The 24,582-nt window shown below is 36.9% G+C and overlaps 1 protein-coding gene across 7 annotated transcripts in view; it reads right to left on the minus strand.

Moving 5' to 3' along the window:
* KCNC2 (potassium voltage-gated channel subfamily C member 2) overlaps positions 1-24,582 on the minus strand; it is a 414,715-nt gene that overhangs the window by 238,265 nt on the left and 151,868 nt on the right. The window contains exons 3-6 of one of the 7 annotated variants that reach the window (XM_064491541.1): positions 10,841-11,768; positions 8,592-8,756; positions 2,781-2,875; positions 1,572-1,697 (exon numbers count right to left, since the gene is read on the minus strand). In XM_064491541.1, the coding sequence (XP_064347611.1) occupies positions 2,814-2,875; positions 8,592-8,756; positions 10,841-11,768 (1,155 nt within the window). In that variant the 3' untranslated portion in view covers positions 1,572-1,697; positions 2,781-2,813. Of the gene's footprint in view, positions 1-553; positions 3,744-8,591; positions 8,757-10,840; positions 11,769-24,582 lie in introns of those variants that run through there. The other 6 variants (XM_064491540.1, XM_064491539.1, XM_064491542.1 and 3 more) reach the window with 6 other exon arrangements.

The following is a 24,582-nucleotide window of genomic DNA, read 5'->3' on the forward strand; positions in this document are numbered from 1 at the left end:
CAACCCCGCAATGTAAGTGGGGTGCCAGCTATACATGTGGTATGCTGCTGAAACAGAGGTCTATTACCCAAAAGTGGAACAGAAGCCATTTTGAGAAGATAAACCATTTACAGCAAGAGGGTCAGTAAATATTTAAACCATAAGAAACTACAGCAGGGGAGATTATCCATGACAAAAATATAAGTGAACAGTTTTGCTTCTGTGATCTTTAACTTCATCACCAATACAATGAAAAAACAAGAAAAATTACCTCCAGAACTGCTGTGGTGATGAAGTTGGAAAGTGTAAGTTCAGTATTACTCATAAAATGCCATAAAAAAATTGAATCCCATAATAATTAATAATTTTGCCATCTCAGAAATTAGAAGAGAAATTCAGGCAGGCAAAGCACTTAGAAGAGGAATACAGACCTACGACTTGAATGAAAATGTGAGCTATGTATGTTTACACATCATTTCATCTCAAATTCTTTATTATGTATGAGTGTCTGGTTTGGTATCCTAATGCATAAAAATAGTAAAGCCTGTTGAAAACTCCAAAATAAAGAGAAGAGTCAAGGAAAGAATATGAATAATTTAATCACAGCAGATTCGAGTTTATCCCCAGCTTATTGGCCTTTTATTCTTTATTTCAGTTAGTTACATTTCCATTGGTTATCACCAAGGTTGTGCATGCACCTCAAGATGTTCACAAAAGGTCCACGGTACAGGGGTTCATAACTGGGTTATATTATTATATTCAGAATCCCAGGGGAATTAATAGATTCTGGAAATATTGATTAAGCAAGATGAGGAATTTTTATACAGTTTTAACTGCAACAGTTTTAAAGACAAGTACAAGCTTCATTTGCCACAAAACTCACAAAAAAGTAATTGAAGAATATCTCTTTTATGCAAAATATACATTTTAGGATATAATTTGATTAATATTCTACTATATACGGACATTATTCCTTGATCATTTAATAAAAAAATACTCTCACTGCCAGAATTTCATTTTTTGTAATATTTATAATTGAGGTAACAATGACAAAAAGACTTAAACTATGAATAATATTAGTGAGTTTTTTTAAGTCATGACAATTGTTCAGAACTAAACAAATGTGGGACTAAAAATAGGTCAGCTTTAATAAGTAGGCACTGAAAATTTCACAACATAATATGACAAGCGCATAGTATAAGCAGTTTATTTAAAAAACGGTACAGGTCAGTGTTCATGGATCCAACCAACGAAGGAGAGATAAGGGAAATTAAGACAGATCTATATGACACCAATTATCACTGCTTTGTATGATTCACAGCACAATCTACTGCGGGTCCATGAGGGGTAATTCACACAGGTGTGTGCCTTACTTGAAGCTCCAGAGATGTGGATCATGAATTTGGCTTGCTTTGGTGTGAGATGGCCAAAGCTGTTGACCCATGCACACACGTTGGTATTTACAATTGTTTCATGGACACTGGCCAGTCCATGAGCAGACCACTCATATGGCAAGCACCAAATGAGTTCCAGCCACAGTTCTTTGATAATTAGCTTTAAGTGCCTCACGAAGATGCGGAGATCTCTTCCAAGTGCAACCTGGTTACCTCAGGGCACGTTCAGCAGCAGAAGTCTGTTTCCAGCACAGTCCTTGGTATGGCTAAATTCCACTGTCCCTTTTTCAGCAGTCAAAAATCCATGATAAATTCTGTACAACACTGCAGTCAATAACAGCAGTACCAGACAGTATATTAATTCCTTTACCAGAAAGCTGTGTGTAATTATAACTTTCTATGTGTGGTGTTATCAAAAGATCACTGAATCTCTAAATATCAGATGTTTACGTCTGGGTAAATACATTGCTGTACAAGATCTCTGACATGCAGGTCATGCTGTAGGACTCGGGGATATAAAACAGTACATGTTATGTGGCCAATCATAGAAGTGACAATTGTCTTCCTAACAAAAAAAATAACCATGAGAATTAGGAATTAGCAGTCTCAAGGATCCTAAATGCCTTAGGAATATTGATTATCTCTCAGTTTATGGCGTGGCATTTTTCTTCCCTCTCATGCCCGATACAACAGACACACTACTGCTGTTGCATTTGTAGGGATGTGTAAACAGAATATCTTCCACTTGGACTGAGTAAGACACCCTAGGGGTTTCACTGGAGTGTGGTAATGGATTCTGGTTGCTAGGTAGTAGAAACTGGCACTGCAGCAGGCAACCAAAGGCAATGGTGAAGCTGCTGCTCAAATCCTGCTCATCAAAACGATTCACAGTACTGATTAACTCAGGTAGTCTACGGGGCATCGTTAGTGTACACACAAAGCAGAGACGCTGTTCCCAGTAGCAAAGAAGGCAAGGGGCAGGGGAGAAGACCCAGTCTTAAAATCATGAACACCTTATCAAGGCATTTCTGTGCTTCATGGAGACAGATGGCATATACACTTAAGACAGGGAGCTAGGACAGACGGACAGAACAACATACAGGACAAAGCACCTAATTAAACACTGCCTGAAAATCCGATCGATTTTGTGAGTCAGAAATTTAAGGCTGGTCAAGAAAACTTCCTGTGAACAACAACTCTCTTTGTTGTTTGCAAAAATAATAGTAAATAAAAATAAAGGAAGGGGGTTAAAAAAAAGACAAGAGTTTTAGAGTGCTATTTGGCACTCTGCCTCTGAAAATGATGACAAATCCTGGTATTAAAAAAAAAAAAAAAAAAAAAAAAAAGAGTCTAGTCCCTACAAGCAGCAATTCCTAGCTAAACAATGCAAGCCTGGCTGGCAGTTACCTTTCTCTCATGTTTTGTGCCTTCCCCAAGCCATTAAGTAAGAGATCTGGCCTCGGCTTGCGTGTAACCAGTAATGACAACCTCTTTGCAGTTATCTGTGTGCAAACAACCAGAGACATTCAGAACTCCAATACAGCATTTTGGAAAAAAAAAAAAAAGTATATCAATCAAGAAGTTAAGCTATTTAAAACAAATATTTCTTTCAAAGAATAAGGAAAAAAAAATTGTCAAGGAGAAACTCGCCCTCCCTGCCCCACAATCCAACATGCAGAACAGTCGATCAGTGCTTTCACATCAGCAGGATGGTTCGATGCAAGGACACCCATCCCGGGCCATCCACGGTCCCGAGCTCTGCGACACTGCTTTCAGGTGATGGAGACAAGATGGTCCATGCAAATGAGCTGACCAGAGTCATGTTGTGTGCAATCAGAATAGAATCCCAGACATCTTCCGAATGGTTTAAAGAGTCACAAGAAATGAAGTTCCCATGAAGTGGTTGGCATTTGGAAGCACACTGGTTTAAAGTTATCTCCCTGAAGATAAGTTTATTTACTAGGGTGCTGGCCAATATCTGACGCTATCATTTTATTGCAAAAGGAGAACAGGGCAATTAATTCTGGAGAAGTGTAGCGCTATTTTAGATAATCATTAAAGCCAGGATAAGATTCGTGAGCTATCCGGATGGCATTTCGGACTTCAGATAGTATTATCATGCAGGATTTATACTGTATGAATGGAACCTGGCGTAACTCTATGTTTAATTATTTCCATTATGGGGCAAACAGTGCTTGAATTAAGACAATTTAGCCGACTGATGCAGTTGGGTTTACAAGATAGATGGGATGGGAGATCGAGAGCGCCTCAGAGGACAAGGAGAGTTGTAGGGTGATGTTACTGGAGAGAGCCTCAGAGCATTGCCTGCCAAGCCCGCTATGTTGTTTAAGCTTCGAGATTTTTCGTATCCTTTTATGAAAAAATGCACAGACATCAGTTGAATTCAACCAGAAAATAGACACAGACAAACAATATCATGCAGGGTAATCAAAAGTGCTATTTTTGAACTCAAAGGAGAATTTGTTTACAAAGAGTTCCATATGGAGACAATTTACAACTCTAAAAAAAAAAAAAAAAAAAAAATGAAGCTCACTGTAGCTGTCATTCCCGAAAGATTTAACCAGCTAACACAAATTACTGCTGCAATACTTCAAAATCTATTCTTTCCCAGATCATAGTTTGTATTAATGTAATTTCAGCATATACAATATTAGGAATCTTTTAAGAATTAGGCAAAGCAATTTAAGTAAGATATAAATTTGGCTAATATTTTAAAATTTCAGAATATGTTCCTAAAAAAAAAAAAGCTACTTCTTCACTTTTCATTTTTTTATTATTTGCTAAGCTAATAAAGCAGTCTTAAGTGGACAACCCTTTTTCCAGCATATGTAATCTTCCAGCTTTATGGGATTAAAAGGATGATTCCTAAATAATGACATTTGATGCCATTATCTAGATGATGCAGAATGAATGCCCATTTCTAATCCCTTGGATTAAAAAAAAAAAGAAAAAAAGAAAATCAATGAGTATAAATTGAGTCATAATTTCAGTAAATTAAAGTCTGATTTTGATTATATATTTTCAGCTGACTCTCCCCTGCCAAGAACTGAGAACAAATTGATCTTAATTCACCTTTCCTTTCTATTATCTTGCATTCTAACCTTTTGTTCATGATAGTCAGGGACTTACAGAATGAAAGGTCTTTCCCACAAGACTGAACCCATTGCTTTAGCTACTCAAGCAACACCCCATCGAGGTCACCTTTGGAAGGATTCATATATTGTGGTATTTTTTATTAGAAAAGATTAGAGGCAGTTAAATGAGGTAGGGAGCACATATTGTAAAGTTAGACATAAAATTGTCTCATAAGCAGGGCAACTAGTGACTGGAAAAGCAGTCATATTATACAGCTTAGCACATAAATGTTTTGATAGCCCCACTGAAACAGTGTTGCAGATCAGCAAGATGAAAGTCTCTGTAGGGCAGCCAAAATCGAGCAAGTAGATACAATTTTTGTCTCCTTAGACTACTGCACACTCCTTGGGCTCTGAGAGCCCTCAGCGTGCTTGATGACTGTACATAAAAAAGAAAATGGGTCTTTTGTGTTTCCTCTTGTCCCTCCCAGCTACTTCTTTACTTCTCTATTTTTATGGAACTCCTGGGGAAGAAGCCAATGCTCTCTCTTCTCCCCTCACTGGAAGGGGAGAAGTGGTTTAAGTGACTTAGTGATGATTTGATTTGTGAGCATTTGAGACAGATAAGGATACAGATTGCAATAATAGTCCTACTGTAGGGTAACAGGACCCCCTCTCTATATACACACACACACTTTCAGCAGACTAGATGTCTTCTTTGAGATTTGGTAGGTGGAAATTTATGCCATCTGTAAACTATAGTAAAGTTCTCTAGGACAAAATTTCTGCAAATGGAAGAATTATCTGCTGATGTTTTGTTAGTATTTTGAGCAATAAAGAATGGGAGGTGGTATGTATTTCATTCTACTCTGATGGATGATGGAATAGTTAATGGGAGAATGTCTTAAATAATTAAAAAAGAATTGCAGGTCGTTTATCCTTACATAGAGACTTTCATGTGCCTGGAGGGCTGGCTACCACTGCTCTTCTGTAATGCAGCTGGAAATGTAACTTTGGAAATTGTAGAAAGAATCATTTATCCAAGCTGACTGTGTAACCTAAAAATGTAAACTAGACTATAAACACTGACTGGCTTTGATTAAAAGCAAACTAGTGAATATGCACGAACCAAAGAGGTTGCTAATACCTACAAATCATCCTTATAAAAATTTACTTGTTCCCTACAATTGCCACATTCCCCACAGGACCTCCAAAAGGTAAAAATCTGTTTGTCAATTTATATTAATCATGCTACTTGCATGTAAATCTTGGTTGCCATTCTAAATGTTTGCTTTTCTGAATTATAGTTATTAATATATTATTCATTCTGTTTATAGGTCCTTTTATTTTAATAACCATTGAGAAGGCTTTCCTTATAATTCAGTAACAAGTATTTAATTAGTAAAATTATAAGTTAGCCATATAAATATGTTCTTTCTTTATTCTGCAGGTTCTTTTATGACTAGAAAATTTGACAAAATTTTGCCTAATTAAACTTTAACTAAATGGAATGACACACTGAAAATATAATTCATGGTAACAAAACTGAACCTAATTTGAAATAACATCTAAACACATGGTGTACATTTTACACAGTTTTTAAGAGCACACATTTGCTTGGGACAATATTGAAACTACCTATGTATGTACTGTCAGTGGGTATGTTTGTGTTTATGTAATATGATTTCCTAAAACTACTGTATAAATAAAAACACAGGTTCTCACCTCCAGGAATTCACTCTTTTTAGGGAATCCATATGTTTTCTTAATGTATGCCCAACTATATTTATATTTGTTGATACAAAAAGAATCCAATATAAATCCAGTCTTTTTTTCACCTATGTAGAGGAGAATTTTCATAACTCTAAAATCAGATCATATAGAGACCAGTGTGAAAGGTAATGAAGAAATCATGTAGGAAATAAATATCTGACTAGGAGTAATAAGAGACATCTGTAATCTACATCAAGGAAATAGGAGAAGAAATGAATGAATTTCTGATAGACATGACAAGATTAGACACTGAGAAGACTAAGTGAAATTAGCCAGAAAAGTTACCAGACTTAGGGAAAAAACACAAATTTGTGAAAGTTAAGCCACAATGAAAAAGAAAAATGGATTATGGTGAAAAATGACAAGAATAAAAAGTTCACAGATGAGTTTTTGAAGATGCTCTGACGATAGAGGGAATTTGTATTTTTGAAAAAGGATTGCATAATTTTGTCATGTAAACTAAATATCTTATTAATTGCTTTGCTCACGAAACTTTGCCATTTTACAGAAAAACTCTCTATTTACATAGTGCTTTATAATCTGCAGTCTTTTTTCATATGTGACCCCCTTCGACAGTTTAAAGTTCAAAACACTGTCTAACATGGAAGAATTCTAGCTAGATTCTTAAACATGTAAACTTAGTATAAATATTGCATGTGATACTTTTTTGAATGATGCGCAAAATATATATAAATTTAACCACATATTACATAAAAATACATATATACACATATGGATGTATATGTATATACATATATAGTGAGTTAAGATTACAATGCACTTAAAATATGTTCTATATAAAATATTGTTAGATATTATTATTTAAAATATGTACATATATTTTGCTGAAGTACTATGCGAGGATATTAGTTATCTTTATAAAATTAAAAATTGTTGACACAGAGTATTTAAATGTAAAATAGAAAACAACCAAATAAACCTATTCAGATAATTGGAATACATTTCGGTACAAGAGACAGATGCAGAGCACGCAAGGACTTGGAATGAAGAAGTATTTAAAATATTATATATTAAAGAAACAAGAGAAGAGGCCTTTGTCTTCTCTTTTGAGACCCACAGGAATGGAAACAGATAGAACAATATAAAGTGCTCAGAAGAAATGAAAGAGAAGCACAACATGGGCAATAATGAGCTATTTCAAAGAAAGTAGGCAACACAAAATAAATATTTGAGGCTTAAGATGGTAAACTATTCAATAGGGAGAAACTGCAATGAATAGCAAATAAGCACAATATTTTAAAAACACACTAATATGAGAGTTTTGGAGAGGCTTTTCATTCAAATGCAGACAACTGCATAGGAAATTATTATACCTAGTTCTTTCCCTATTCTGTCAAAAAAGAGAGAAAAATAACCATAGCACTAAAGCAACTGGAATTACCGAGGTAATCTAAGAAAATACCAGCACTCTGACAAGGGCGGGTCACAAAGGTCACAAAACTATTTCTTAAGGAGGAGAGAAAGGGTCCAATTGTCAGATCGGTATGGTTTATGAAAATGAAAACAAAGCCAAAATAATAGCACCTAAGGAACAGTCACAGACGGTGGCACAACCCAGGAAAACGAAACCCTGGGATGGAGTGGAGTCGGTATCCGGCTATAATCCTTATCCAGGATGACTGCCCAGTACAGTTTATTCACTCAGCAAATATGTATTGAGTGTCTTCTATGTGCCAGAGACCGTTCAGTGTCAGTTAAAAAATAGTAATAGACTTAAAATTATTATTGCTCTGAAGAGAAATTCTCTAAGTACATTTTGCAAATACATAAGTAGCCATGACGGGATATACTGCTCTGCCTGGCTGAGGATCTTGTACCCCTGCAACCTTCTGACAGTCAGACAAACCACTGGGAAAAATTGCCCAAATACCGGATAAGAGACTGACAGTATGTTTAATGCTTTACTTTGGGGGCGGGGGAGAAGCCTTACTATTGTTTTATAATTATCAATTACTTATCAATTATATGCAGAGAGCCAATTAATGAGTTTAATGCATTGTAGGAAAAAAGATAATTTCCACAGATGGCTGAGTACATATATATTAAAATAGATTAGTGGCAGCTTCTAAATACTTCTTTCTAATTCTGTCTATAGACACATGAAAAATAAAATAAGAAAGAAGGGTGAAAGGCCTTCCAGATGTGACAGTCAAGTAGGCTGTTATGATACGTATTTTACATGTTCATGAGGGAAGATGCGATGAGGAGGAGCCAGCACTACGTGCAGTTGTTTGTAGAAAATGACGGAAGAGCACTTTACATCACTGCATAGATTTGCAGCACTTAACTGTTAAGTCATCTGTTAGGATCTGATTAAATGCACGCCTACCTTTCCTGATCCCTCCATCAGAAGCACACGTGTAATCACCTGTCGTCAGTAGGAAACATGTTTCCCCTCTTCTGTTTTTGTCTCTGGTACTAGAGCGTCTGATGGGGAGCCTTTCTGGGGGTGATAATGGCGGCTCACTTCCTGTACTGTCGTCACCTGATAACACTGGTCACAGCACCAGGCCCATTGACAGACAGTGATGGATGAGGAAATGAGACAGGACAAAGAGTTTACGCCGAATGTCCATAGTGCAGTCACTCGATATACAAAAAAACAATAATCACATCATGGTAAGGAAAAGAATTTTCATCACTCGTTACAAAGATTTACATGGAGCAAAATGGAAATGTATTGAAAAGGAGAGAAATGTTGTTTGGGAAATTTTAATTTCATTTTAGATTTTATCTAAGAGGACGCTGACTTCTACGAAATTAATATGAATCCAAATTAAGTGTGATAATGAAGCAGCACATGAATTCTTACCCTTCGGTTTTTGACATGCTATCTAGCTACTGTGAATAAGCATCTTTGAAAGTGGAGCCCACTGAAGGAAAAGCTTCTAAGTAAATATTTGTCTTTGCACCTCTTTAAGACATATGCTTTTACTATTTCCTGAAAGTAATCCCCCCCCGCCAAATCGTAATCAAAGTAACACCAAAGCTCACAAATTTTGTGTCCAGTTTCCCTGTTTTGAAGTGACACAGTATCTTTGAGCATAACAATGGAACAAGATCAACTTCTCCAGATGTCCTTCAAACAGCTATTTACTTCTACATGCTTGCCAAAGACTTTCACATCCTATCAGCCTGGATACTAGCTTGTAACAGTGTTTACCCAGGCTGAGAGCGTGTCCTCCTTTTCTATGCCCTTCATAAGGGCTCTGCACAGGTCCTCTGAGAGCGGTCTCATGAGAGCAGCAGCATCACCTAAACTCCATCTTCCATAACGACATTCCCAGCATAATAGTTCTCAGATGCATACTGACAGAATTTGCAAAACAATCTACTAAATAAACAGCAGGCCTGTGAACAAAATCTTTAAAAAAGCAATTCAGTTCCAGCCACTTTCTTTTCCATTTATCCCATAATAACCTCTAGAAGCTAAGGAGGGAACCTATGAAAATGTCATTTGCCTTGTTTATTTGCTGGCTTGTTTGCTTTGCTTAATCGGTGTTATTTCTAAATTTATGCAAAATTATTCACATGGGATTGTCGTAAGTCATTTTTCTACAAGAAAAGATTAAACCTATCTAAGTTACAGGGAATGCATAGATCTTAACTTTTCCTGGGGGACAAAAAAAGCTAATTAAAATGTGTGATCTACAAAATATTTCATCTGTACCAGACGTAATAGACTAGAGATGACACCGTTGACTATCAGCTTTGGCAAACTGAACGTCAATTTACAATCAACTCTAGGTTAACTACGGCAATAGAGAGGAGCAAGGATTCAGCTAATTTCAAGAAGTACATCATCCAAAATTCAGTTCTGGGAGGGAATAGAGCCCAGGGCAGAGTGCGTGAAAAAGGAAATCCACAGAGAAACTCAACTTAGCCATTGATTAGCCAAAGCCGGTCATCGATTCCCAGAACAATGCTGGGCTGGTTATTACGTAGCGCCTTACCCAATCCAAAATGATTATACTGAAGTCCCTAACTGATTTAAGAACCATGAAAACTTAATCCATTCTCCATAATATTACTGACAAAGACCTTTACTTTCAAAAGGGGTATCTTCCATATCACCTCTTTGGTGTTTAGACCTTTGAAATGTAAACATCCATTCTTCTTAAATAACCGCTTCCTGTGAATTAGGTCAAAATGCATGGCCCCAGGTGGCAGAGATAAAACTGAGACAGACACACCAAGCCAAATGATATGGAGATCGACGTTTTGAAGATGAAGGATGGAAAATGTCCAATATCATACCATCACATCGTGCAGGGAAACAAAGAAACATCGGCACAAAAGCAACAAACAGGCAAAAGAAAATATTGGCACCATCAGCAAAGGGCATTCCCACCAAAGCAGGAAAACTCTATAGACCAGCTATGCAGACTTCTACTTGGAATTCACTTAGAAAAGCTACAATCTAGCTGTCTACAGGCCTGACACAAACACACGTCTTGTGAAGGGGTGGAACTGAAAACTCATGAACATTTGCAGAAAATGAGACTGGTTGCCTTCTACCTAAGGGACATACTGGTCTATAAAGTATTTGAAAGGCATGCGTTTGAAATCGTGCCTTACCTGATGGGTTATGTTCCAGGAGCCGACTGTCTTTGCCCAGACACGTGTCGCCCTGTGTGCTGTTGCAGGCCATGTTTAATTCTGTCTTGCAAAACGTAGGTGAGCTTGCCTGAGGGGCAGGAGGGATGTGCTTCTTCCGTTTCCGTGGAAGCTTCTGCTTCGCCATTGCCAAGGAGTAGTACATTCCAAAGTTGTTGACGATGACAGGCACCGGCATGGCTATGGTCAGTACCCCCGCCAGAGCACACAGGGCTCCCACCAGCATCCCGGACCACGTTTGGGGGTACATGTCCCCATAGCCTAAGGTGGTCATGGTCACCACAGCCCACCAGAACCCAATAGGAATGTTTTTGAACTGCGTGTGCTCGCTAGCTGAAGGGTCGTTGGGCTGAGCGCCTACTCTCTCGGCGTAGTAGATCATAGTAGCAAATATCAAAACTCCTAGAGCCAGGAAGATTATCAGCAGCAAAAATTCATTAGTACTAGCTCGAAGAGTATGTCCAAGCACCCTCAGACCTACAAAATGGCGGGTGAGCTTAAAGATTCTCAGGATCCTCACAAACCTGACCACCCTGAGGAAGCCAAGTACGTCCTTAGCAGCTTTGGAGGAGAGCCCACTGAGTCCCACCTCTAAGTAGAAGGGCAGGATGGCCACAAAGTCAATGATATTCAAGAGATTTTTGATGAATTCAAGTTTATTGGGGGAAAAAATGATACGGACTAGAAATTCAAAAGTAAACCACACCACGCACACTCCTTCTACATACGTCAAGGCAGGATCCGTTTCGATTTCATACTGTAGGACAACACTTGTGCCATTGATGACTGGTTCTGTCTTGTTTTTAACGATATTGAAAGCTTCGTGCGTCTCCAGGCAAAAGGTTGTGATTGAAACCAGGATGAAGAATAAAGAAGCAAAAGCGATAAACTGTAGAGAAAAAGAGAAATGAAAAAAGAAACATAGAGTGATCTGAACCATAAATGTACTTCAATCCAAATCTAAGCACATCGTTTCCTGTAGATGAAAAATAAAATAAAAGCATATTTGGAGATTTCACTTGGGATGTTATTCAAGTGTAAGAAGAGATGTGTCAGTAACATTCATTAGAGTTGCATAGGTAATGTGCTTCAAATTTTGTTTTCAGCTTATATAGATTAAAAGTTTTGCTTTCTGTTGGAAAGTAAGTTGACTCTCTTGTGTAGGGAACCATACCTGTGAAGAGAGCATAAAAATCCCTGCAAGAGAGCATTTAAGGGCAGCAGGCTGGAAAAAAGTAATAAATGTAGACGATGGCTCCAGATATTTTTTTGTGATCCTGGAAATCTTCATGTATTAGATCAAGATTTACAACCATAAATATAAGGTACAGTCCACTCATGGAAATTTGGAAGCCACTCATATTTAACTGTAGTTTTCTATCTATAATGTTCAGATTGTCATGAGGTATGAACACACACACAAAAAAATACTCGAGCTAAGTTACCGTTTAATTTATATCAACTTAAGGCCGGAGTCTTGTCAGAAAGAGCGACTCTAGGGAGAAAGTGTAGGCATCAAGACTGAAGAGACGGAAAGAATTAAGAACAAATTAAAAGGCAATTTTCTTGCTCTCCTGAAAAAAACTCCAAATGTCAGAGTAATGTGTTATAAAGTTTTGGGGTTTTTTTTAATTTTACATTTCTTCAGTCAATAATATATGAACACATACATCTAATACAGAATAATCATAAAAGCTCTCACTTACATAGTTCTTATTGGTACCAGACACTCTTAAAAGCAATTTACATAATTAACTTTTATTAATACTCATAAAAACACTATACCTCTGCCTTTACAGTTCCAGAATAGCCATAGTCTGTTATTCTTCCAGTCATAAGGTTACAAAGTGATAGACCTGAGACTCTCATTTGATAAATTTTGCCCGATTCTGTTCCCACAACTACTAGACTCTCAAATGCAGAACACAGATATGTTGAAACATTTATTTATCTTAGGATCACCTACTTCTTAATATTAAAGATCTGAAGACATGAAACCCAGCTGTTTTAGCAAATGGCACCATTGTCATTTGTCACTACCAGAGGCTTTCAAAGAAGCTGGCAGATTCCTGGTGCTCTCTGATAAGTCTCCTGGATTGAGCACGCTTAATGAGCACCGAGAGACTGACTGCTCCTTGAGTGTCTAACAAACGAATTATTCAGGAGGAGGAGGAGGTGATCAGTCAAGGGAGGGAGGCCCTTATTTTGGAATAATAGGATATATCCCCAATCCAGAGCTCTTCCCTGCTTCTCAGCTGTGCCACTGAGAAGATCTAAGTTTCAGGAAGAGACTGAAACTATCTCCTGTTTTCCCTGGCTGAGTTTCAATGTAAGAGACATACAAATCTCACCAAGTGTAATATATAAAAGGATCTTTAAAAAAACCGTAAGACTGAGATTATCGGTCTTAACGAATCACCTTAGGGAGGAGGGGTAAGATGGGGGTAGGGGACTAAGAGGTACAAACTATGTATAAAATAAGTAAGCTACAAAGATATATAGTGCAACACAGAGATTATTGTCCAGCATTTTATAATAACTATAAATGGAATATAATCTTTAAAATTGTGAATCATTATATTGTACACCAGAAACTTACTTAATACTGTACATCAACTATACTTCAATGAAAAAGGAAAGAACCACCCTCAAATTATGGAATTGTTTCTACGCAGTGTGCCAGTTAGTAAATTATATACTATTACAAGGCATGTCATTTTCATGGCGTTGACTTATTTTTCCATGCATATCTTCCAACTTTCCTTGGTTTTGACATTATGATTTGACTATTATCTTTTGCAGACATATTGCAAGATAATGGCATGCTTTTTCCACTCAGCTTTCCCTTTGTATAAAAAAAAATTTACAGTTCTTTTTAAATCAACTAATACTTACTATCACTAGGACCCCACTGATACTTTTGGAGGAAGAATCAATTATTTTTGATTTATACATTACTTCATCATCCAATCACAGTGTTTTCTATAGATTTTAGTCATATTTGTTTCTGATTCCCCCTGTAATCTTCTTTTGTCATTAGGGCCCTGCCAGTCTGTACTGACTCCCCCAACGGCCACGTCCCACACTCTCCACCATCCCCACCTAGGCACCAGCAAAGTGCCTAAAGTTTTAGTGGACAAATTCTATGAGGCAGTTAGAGAATATAAGGCAGTTAAAGTAAACTGCAATTTTATTTTTTGCTGCTAGTGTTCCTGAGTCAGTGTTTTTTTCCAGCCAACTGTGCAGTCTCAAACTCCATCCACCTGCGTTCCTGTAGAGCACTGACTGGGACTTCCCAGCACTGCTCTTTCATTATCAGTCCTGGGCTGCCTGACCACCTCCCGTACAACTAAGACAGTTTTCTAGTATATGTTAATGCTTGCCAATACGGAACACTGGAATCTCCCCAGTCACACATTTTCCTACTCTTCACTCATGAACTGAACAACTGTGTGTTAGTTGCCTCTCTATGCCAAGCCACAGGGCTAGGGTCTTAATTTAACAGTAGTTAACAAACCACAATCCCTGCCTTTGAGGAAGTCACGGTCTACTCGGGATACAGACGTTAAATATTTCACCACACAAAAATGATATAATTACAATCATAATAAATGCAATGAAAGAAAAAAATGACTTAAAGACTTTAGTTAGGCCAAGAGGTCACAGAAACCTCTAAAAATATCAATAGACTGAAATTTGAGGAACGAACAGGGGTAACTTGATGGAAAGGGCGACGTACATCACACGGCAGGGAAGCTTTGGCAGAAAGGTCCTGATTTTCTGACCTCACTTTCTCAAGGGATGCCTTGACTACGACACCAAAGGAAATTGTGATGAATAAATCCCAAACTAGAGCAGAGACCCTGAGTTTTAACCTCTTTTTCTGAAATGCTGTAAATCAATCAAAAACATTACCCAGGTTTTAAATTTAAAACAAGGCCATAAAGTGACTTGAGAACAGTTTGATTGCTGGCAGAGCTCCTTTGAACTTGTCCATCTATTGGAAGACCTTCAGACATCTGTCTTAAATTATGGTACCAGTCCCATTTTCTGGGATAAAGTGAAAATAAAAGATACATATTAAGATTTTTTTTTAATGTAAGGAACCATGCAAATATTAGAAATCATTATTATATATATTTTAGTATACTTAAAAAAATATAACCATTACTTTATGTTGATGCTTGTGTTCATTAAACAAATTATTATGTTGTCAGGAAAAGGTCAACAAACGTCTTAAGACACCACACTTGGTGGTTGGAATTTAAGTAACATGAAGTCATTTTGTACTTGGAAATCATTTAAATTACCCACCCCTATTCCCAGAAAAGGAGTTTTTTTTTTCACATTTATTAGAATACACCTGGGGAGCTTACACACTGTGAAGTCCTTACCCCCACATCAGACATCAGATACAGATTCTCTTGTTAGGGGAGATGGAATTTGCATTTAACAAGCTTCCGAGGTGATTGCTATACACAGTAAAGTTTGAAACCACTGTTCTAGTGTTTTTTCCAACAGACTGATTCTACAAGATTGATCATTCATTATTAAATGAACTGTTATCAGTTTTTAAATTACAGGCACTTGTAGACTCTTAAAGGAATCTTCCTAAACCTTAATAAGAACAGTTCACTGTCTCCTATGTAATGGGATGTTTAGTACGTGTGTGTGTGTGTGTGTGTGTGTGTCTGCCTCTGTGTGTGTGTTGTGACTCAGAAATATCTGTGATTAAATGAAGCAACTAAACAATTTCTAAATAAACACAGTTCTAAGACACAAAACTTTGTAAAACAAAAGTTGCCTGTTTATATAAGTCATTTGGAACTTACATTTATCAATATTTTTATCAGCATCACTTAAATAACTACATAATTTTTATATTTTTATTATTCATCACTGTAGTCTTTATAACTCAGTCTCTCTTCGGCTTTTAAGGACTTTGTAAATCTGCTGAAGTGTGATAATACTATAATAGGAAAATAAAAAGAGTATCAAAAAGAGAAGCAAATTTTGATATTCTTGGAAAGATACAACATTCATTTTAGAAGTAGAGGATCATTTTGCTTTAAAAAAAACAACAGCTAGAAAGGCCATGTTTTATTCATAAATAACATGGTAGGAAATTGGAAGTTGGCTTCTGTCAGCCTGAAAGTGAGGACATTGGGAACTGAACTCTGAGGAGAAGGAAATGAGAAAGGTCTTTAAGGAGAAGGACGAAAAGCCCACAACGTGAGGACAAACAGTTGAGAAGTCCCTCCACAGGTACAGAGCAGAACTTTGGGAGACCAATGGAGAACAATAAATTTTAAGATAATGCTTGCTCTGCTAGACCTTCAGCAAGACATGGCTGTACGAAACAGCTCAGTGGAAGGTGCTTTGAATAATGAAGGTATTAGACCCCGAGAGGACAAAAAGATGGGGACAGTCAACCACGGAAGGCGAGATACACAGTAAGTTTCAAAAATATAGGAAAGTAACAGATAAGAGTAAAAGGTAATCAGGAGAAATGCAGCCCCCGTGAAAGTCCTTGGAGATACTGGGAGAGACAGAGCTTTCATGAGAATGAACAGGAGCTCAGGGTATTAGGATCTTAGTTTGAGTATCAAATCAAAGGGTAACCTCAGAAGCCTTGAAGATCTAGAACTCTCCAGAGGACACATTTGGATTCCTTCAACAAGGAATTTGTGCACTTTATCTGAACTTAATTCTAACAGCCTTGCACACAGAAAAATGTCTTCTTTTCTTCCTGATTCACTGAGTTAAGCCAAAATGGGTAAATATGAAGCTAGACTGCTAATATGAAGAAAAAGAAACTGAGAAGAAAATAAATGGGGGAGAAAAGGAAGGCTTTACTTGTTTTTCTCCTTCACTGAACTGGGAACTGTTTAAGGACTAGAATGATGTCATATTCATGTTTTTATCTCCTACTTCTGGCACAGTAGTTAACATATAGTATGGCTGAATGAACAAATAGAAGGATGGAAGAATTCATAAAAGAATGAATAAATGAACAAAATAATAAGGCAGACTACATTCTAGTGGGGAAAAAAAGGATGTGAAAAAAGGAAATAACAGAAATGAAACAAAAAAAGTATGTATAAGGAAGCAAAAAAGCCAAATTTACAGCAGAAGCTAACTGAACTGGTTCATAGGTCCAAATGATGCCAATGTTAGCTCCCAACCATTCTGTTACTGAAGTCTGTGTCTTACCAGGGAGTTGGGGAAGAAAAATCACATTGCCACCTTTCTCTTCCTTTTCCCCTGTGATAAGACCACAAAATCCTACAAGCATTAAATGAAAATAAAAAGAGGCATGTTAAATACTAATTAAAACATAAGAAAGCTTTCCAGACATGGTGTATCATGTTGGCTGAATTCACAGAACTGATCTATCACCCAAGGCAGTCTCAGGGTAGGAATATTTGACTAAAATATCGGCTTGTAGGTCCATGAGTAGTTACTTTTTCCCCAGCATCTTAGTGTTCATGCTTAGCTACACAGAATGCCCAACACTCTTTTTTTTTCCCCCTAATTAGTGACCATGCAGATGTCCTCAGACTCCAGGTTCTACACAGAAGGTAGTATGTCAGTGTACCTCAAAGCAAACATGCAAGTAGAATCTCCGGGTATGTATAACAGGCCAAGAGGAAGGTGGAAAATGCAGTCTATTTTTATGTTCCACCATTTCCCCTTTCCTGTTAGCATGAGAATAAATACAACTGGTGGGGTGGGAAGGGACAGACTGGGATTCCAAAATGTAGAAAAGATAAACAAGATTATACTGTATAGCACAGGGAAATATATACAAGATCTTGTGGTAGCTCACAGCAAAAAAAAAAAAATTGTGACAATGAATATATGTATGTTCATGTATAACTGAAAAATTGTGCTCTACACTGGAATTTGACACAATATTGTAAAATGACCATAACTCAATAAAAAAAGTTAATAAATAAATAAGTAAATAAATAATAATTTTAAAAAAGAATAAATACAGCTGAACTCAATGACTAACTCAAAAGCACCAGAACTTACAAAATGCAATGAGAACCAGACTGACCAAGTGACCCTCCTCTGTGCCCTGGCCCAGGATCACTGACGATAATGCAGCAGTTTTCACACACTTCTGTTACTGATTCTACACGTCCACATGCTCTTCAAAGGAAAGGACTTAACATCTATCCCTAGAGCCAAGGACAGGGCCTAACCCATGGCAAGAAGTAGGTGCTCAGTTTTTATGAAATTAGTAAAGGAACACATTTAAAAAATATTAATTTGTTATGTAAAATTCCATTGGCCCCAACACAGACTCTGTCTTTAAAAATCACTTCATCTTATTAATTCACAATTAGAAACATCGATGGATATTGCAAATCTTAAAGGGGGGAAAAGGTTGAAGAAAAATTAAACTCACCTCTATTTTTTTTTTAACATTTTTTATTGTTTTATAATCACTTTACAATGTTGTGTCAAATTCCAGTGTTCAGCACAATTTTTCAGTTATTCATGGACATATACACACTCATTGTCACATTTTTTTCCTCTGTGAGTTATCATAACATTTTGTGTATATTTGAAGAAAAATTAAACTCACCTCTATTTTTTTAATGAAAGTCAATGAGATAATTTAATACTTGGAAATGAGCATTACAAGAAGATTTTTAAGACAAGTTACCTAAACTACACGCCAAAGAATTCGTTTTTTCAATTCCACAAGAGGCACACCTATTTTTAGTTTCATTTCAAGGATATTATATATTTTCCAAATGGGAAAACGTCATGCCTATTATTCTCAGTCTGCTTTTCTCTCTTAAATGAAAAAAAGAGATGAGAAGAGCAAGGACTTACAACGATGAAGTAATAGAGCTCACAGTGCCTCTTGATCCAAAATTTCCACTTTTAGAAATTTACCTTGGTAAAATATGTATATAAAAATAAAAGAATATATGTAGAAGGACATTCACTTAGCATTTTTGTACCAAAAAAACCCAAAGCCCAGAAAAAATGTAAATGTCCATGAGTCAATGGTATATCATAATATTCCATTACAAAGAATGGCGTAGCTCAGCACGTACTAATACAGAATGATCTCCAATGAAACGTATTAAACAACAACAACCTGGCACAACTATGTGCCAGATTCTACTCTAAATGGCTGTGGCACAACAATATGCAGAGTCTAATCCCATTTCTTTCTTTTTGTATGACTAGTGCACACAAATAAATAGAAATACTGTGTTCTCCACAATGGCTACACCTGGGTATGTAGTAAGGGTGGTGCTGAGTGACTGCATTGCTAATGGAGAATCTCAACTAATTTTACAAATGTCTGCGAAGTGTAACTTTTTCACAAAATTTTTAATCATGTAATGTAAGTTTAATTTTAAAACAAAGTTCAAAGAAAATAATGACCAAGAAAGGATTAAACCTGGATCTTCATTCTCAATGATCATTAAGCTGATTTTATTTGTCCATAAAAATTATATGCTGGCAGTCTGCAATTTTTCTCTTTCTCTACAGCACCTGAAACTCAGCAGATGCTCTTAATTATGTACATATTCAAGTCCCATACACTAGCTTTGCTGTAATTAACAAAAGCATGGTGGTGTTCACAGAACTGTGGTCTCCAGAGAGAGAAAAAGTCTCTTTCATTAGTAAGTCTATCCTCAAGGGCCAGCCAAACAGGAACAAGCAGAACCCAGTATCAGCTGGTTCCATGCAGAGTTGACAATTACGTTGCCTTTTTCTGAGGCTGGTAAAATCAACTTCTCTTCATCCAAGTTTTAACATTTAAAAGAAGTTCCACAAACTTTACTGCATTTGCAGTACTGAATTATATTGAAGAAAACTGCTCTTTCCTTAATGGGGCCGCAATACATCCACATGATCACTAAATTCAGAATTCAGTGAAGAAGGTGAAGAAGATTAAGCTACAGGTAACTATATAATCTGTGTTTATAACATGTCATGTTGTATATTGATATCTACATGTAAAACGTGTTATATGTGTGAATAGACATGTACTATACATAGTAGGTATAGATTAAATATAGATAGGTATAGAAATTAGGTATAGAAATTATATAGACAGATATAGAAATTGATATAAAACAATATAAGATTTAGATTCCTTAAATCAAGAAAATATATCCAAGTATTACTTTTGGCCACTGAGACTTACATGGCTCCTGATAAATATCTTCCACCATGTTTTTGATATCTTTATCCAACATACACACCATTCTCTCTACATTTTTTTTCTATGCCACAGACTGATATCATTGAAATTCAGTTGTTTTTTTTACCATCAGGACCTATCCACTCATACCCAAGTAAAATTTTCCAGGATACAGGCAACAGAGGACTGTACATAATGTTAATATTATCATAATGCATTATGGTGTTCAAAGTTAGAGAACTAGAATTAAAAGCCATTAAATATAAATATACAATATCATTTTACTTCTCTAAGTCTCACAATGAAATTTAGTGTGCAACTGACATATTTCATGAAAATAATTTTTATAATTGTTTCATTAGACTGAAGAAAAAGTCTACACCTTTCAGTCATAATAATAATAGGTTATAGTCATTTCACAACATAAACATGAGCTGTAATTCTTGAATTCAAAATACTGAAAACTCTCCCCAGATTTTCCATCTTTAGCATATATTAATTTGTCTTAATTTCTAAAAGATTCAGTTTGGCTTGGAATGATGTGACATGCACCACCATGGCCTAGGATTACTGAGGGGGTCACATTTTAAGCCCTATTAACCATGAGTCCCAGTATATCTTTCTTTAGGCTAACAATTACTTTCGAAAATGAACATTTAAGAATCCTTGATTTTACTCAGTTGAAACTGAGGGAGGTGAACAGAGAGTTAGCTGAAGGTGAAGGGAGGTGACTAGCTTAAGAACACCTGCCAAAGATTTGCTGACCAATAAATCTGTTTCTTCAGACACTATGCATTGTGGGTAAAACACACTCTACCCAGTGATGCATATGTCAGTCTACCCTGCAGTGCCACCTCTGCTGTATATACACCACAGGGTGTCCCAAGCTTCAGTCTCAAATATTATTATTCTCGTTTTCCATGTCTGCTTGCCCAGCAATCCCTTCTATAAACGTGATTTATGCCCAGGTAGCTGAGTCCCGAGAGTCTTCCAAGCCCAGCCATAGCTCCAATGGAGCTGACCCTTCCCCAAACATATTTACATATTTAAGTTAGGACTCTGGTATCCTCTCCCCTCGAGATCACTTTGTTTAGTGGCTATCTACTCTTCCTTGCTACCCAGCCTGGGTCAGGACCCCTCCAGTGCACTCAAGTCTATCTCCACAGGTATCCCTATGTGGACAGAGGACACGAGAGTCTCATTTTCTCCTTTACCTGAAGGCCTTGGGCACTATTTGCACAAATAGTTGCAAATTCTGCCTAGAGGGCAAAGGCAAGTTTCTCATAGCTCACAAAACAAAAGCCCATGTGTAAAGTAATTTTGTTACAAGATGCAGAAAAGCCATATTTAAAATCAGGAGGGGACTGATAGGCTATGTAATTGGAAACTCAGTAGGGTCGACATTAATGCTGCTTGCTTTAGCAATTTAACTACATCAACAGCTACCCAAGTGTGGCCTGGGGACTTCTGGTGGTCCTGAGACCTTTGTTCACGTCTATAAAATCAAAATTAGTCTTGCAATAGTATTAAAATACTTTTTGTCGTTTACATTGTCATTGTCTCACCAGTTTACAGGGAAGTTTTCCAGAGGCTACATGACGTGGTTTTACAACAGACAATGCACAAGGAGATATGAGTATCCAGCCAACTTCTATTAAGCCAGACATGAAAGAGATTTGCAAAAATGTAAAACAATACCACACTTCTCACTTCATTTTTTCTCTTTTACAAATGTTATTCTTTTCAAAAATTTATTTTCCATTAAAAATACCTTTGCTCACTTCACTGGGTTATATCGTAATCCAGGAAGACAGGTGTCTCTTACCCCTTCTGTATATAACTAATGAGACCCACCAGTGACTCCATACAAGATCACAAGGTCTCCAAGGTGATCTTCAATTAAATTAGCTGCTTCACCAGATTTTAAAATAAATAAATAATGCATTTATTATTTTAGTAATTTTGAAACTTAAGAATAAAGTTAGCCATAATCTAAGGAATTCTCACTATTCACAGAAATCTGGAATAATCAGAAAATATCTGCATCCACTGCTTTAAAATATTGGAATCTCTGGAAATCTTTCATAATCTCAGCTATTTCCACAATTCCAACTGCCATCAATACATAAAATGTCAGCCTTCAACTTACGCCTTTTCTTTGTGATTCATAATCATAATTCCCCATAATTCCTTCAGTCTCAATTAAATAACAAATAATTTGAAGGCAATTAAAATTAATTTAATTAATTAAAAGAATGACTCTGTTAGTCCAGGTTCTCCAGAGAAACAGAACCAATAAAATATATATAGGTATACTAAAAGAGATTTACTATGAGGGACTGGCTCACAGGATTACAGAGGTGGAGAGGTCCCATGATCTGCTGTCTGCCAGCTGGAGCTTAGGAAAGCCAGTGGCGCAGTCCCAGTCCAAGTCTGACGGCCTCAGAGCCAGGGTAACCAATGGTGCACATCCCAGTCTGAGTCTGATGGCCCAGGAACCAGGAGTGCCAATGTTTGAGGCCGGGAGTCCCCACTCAAGGTAATCTACCCTTCTGTTCTATTTGGTCCTCAACAGACTGGATGACACTCACCCACACTAGTGAGGGGATCTTCTTTACTCAGTGGATTGACTCAGACACTAAGCTCTTCCAGAAACCCTCAGAGATACGTCCAGATATAATGTTTTACCAGCAACTGGGGTACCCCTTGGCCCAGTCAAGCTGACATATAAAATGAACTATCACAGTGACTTCTATACATTTTATTATTTTCAGAGGAACTTCAAACTCTACTTGCCCAATATTTGAACTTCCTATTTCATTACATTTTCTGTTATTTTGAACCATCATTCACCAATTAACCAGCTTGGTACCTAGACTCCTTATTTTTTTTCCAAAAATAGCTTTGGCTGTTGAGTCACTGAATCATGTAGATTCTCAGACTTGAAGTATCTTTAGTCTTTTTCTCCCTTCCCTCCAGTGCCAATGGCTTAGCTTTTAACTTACCTTTAATTAGCTTTTCCTGGATTACTAGGAATAAGCACTTATTTACGGGAACAAAGGTGATTATGTCACTCATCTGCTTAACACAGTTTAACGGCTCCCAATTACAGGATAACACACGATGTTCTTAATATGTGATTCAGGAAATTTCTTTATGTGGACCTTACATTCCTTTCCACTGTGAATCTCATCATCTTCTATGATGTATAAAGCACTCCAATCCTCATGTCTCTGCACATGCAGGTCTGTCTGAAATACACCTCTTTGTTTTGTATGACTGGCAAAGAACTACTTATTATTCAAGACTCAACTCAGAAACCACCTGGTCTCTGAAACAAATCCCTGAAATCTGAGGCAAAATTGAGCACTTTCTTCTTAGGGTCCTATTCATATTTCTACTACAGCACTTACCTCATTTCTGCAATATTTTATTTCTGCCCCTTTGGTAGAACACGAGCTTGTGACAGCAGAAATTTTTATTCCCATTTTATGCCAATGGCGCTGAGATGGTGCTCAATAAACACTGACAAGAAGCAACAGTGAAGACGACGGCCACACCAAACATAAGGTTTAACTCAACCCTGGTTCACTTGTTCACACCCAACCACTTCCCCCAAATGGATTTTTACAAAGGTTTATGAAAACAACAAACTTCATAGATTAGGAAGAAAAGTACAAACTAAGACTAATAAGGGAACGGACTGTCAGTTTGAGCGATAAGAGCACGGCAATGTCAGAGATGAAAAGGAAAGAGAAAGCTTCAAGGAGGGATTCACAGTGCCAGTTGCTGCAGAGTTCAAAGATAAAACTAGAGAAAGGGCTTTTAGATGAGATGATCAGGCCATCATTAGTTTCCCTTGATGAAGCACTCTCAGTAAAGAAACAAGAGAGAACCCAGATTTCAAGGGATTAACAAAACTAGTGTTAAGAATTATGCACACACACACACACACACGTGTGCATTCACAACAGTGAACCAGTAGGGTTCATAGGGATCGTTACAAATTTTAAATTTTTTTAGCTTTGCTATAATAATAAGCAAAATGGGCTAATTCTAAAAGACAGAAAAAGTTATTTAGCTAATACAGCTCCATACCGTATTTTTGAAAATGTGAAGAGTAGTAATGAAATACCAGATATTTCTAAATACTATCACCAAAATTGTCTAAATCATAGACGTTTTCTACCCATAACCAATCAGCAAACTTTGGCAACTACATAATTGTAGTTTATCCTGTTTTTAACTAAGTCTACCCCCCCAAATCTAATTCCATATCTGTTGTCCTGTTGTATCAGGAAAGTAAATCAGGGCCATGGCACCAATTACAGTTTATTGGATTAGTAAGTGATAATTTAAAATACTAGGAATAGTTTTAAACTGCCAAGAGCAATATTGCTTTAGTCATTTAAAAGGTAGCAATTAAAAACAAAAATCTAAAACCAAGAGGTTTTACTTATTAAGGTAAAATTCAGTGAGGGCATCTGTCCTAAAAAATAATTTACATCTCTTAATCCTGTAA

Source organism: Camelus dromedarius, chromosome 11 (genome assembly GCF_036321535.1).
Source record: "Camelus dromedarius isolate mCamDro1 chromosome 11, mCamDro1.pat, whole genome shotgun sequence".
In the NCBI taxonomy this organism is placed as follows: domain Eukaryota; kingdom Metazoa; phylum Chordata; class Mammalia; order Artiodactyla; family Camelidae; genus Camelus; species Camelus dromedarius.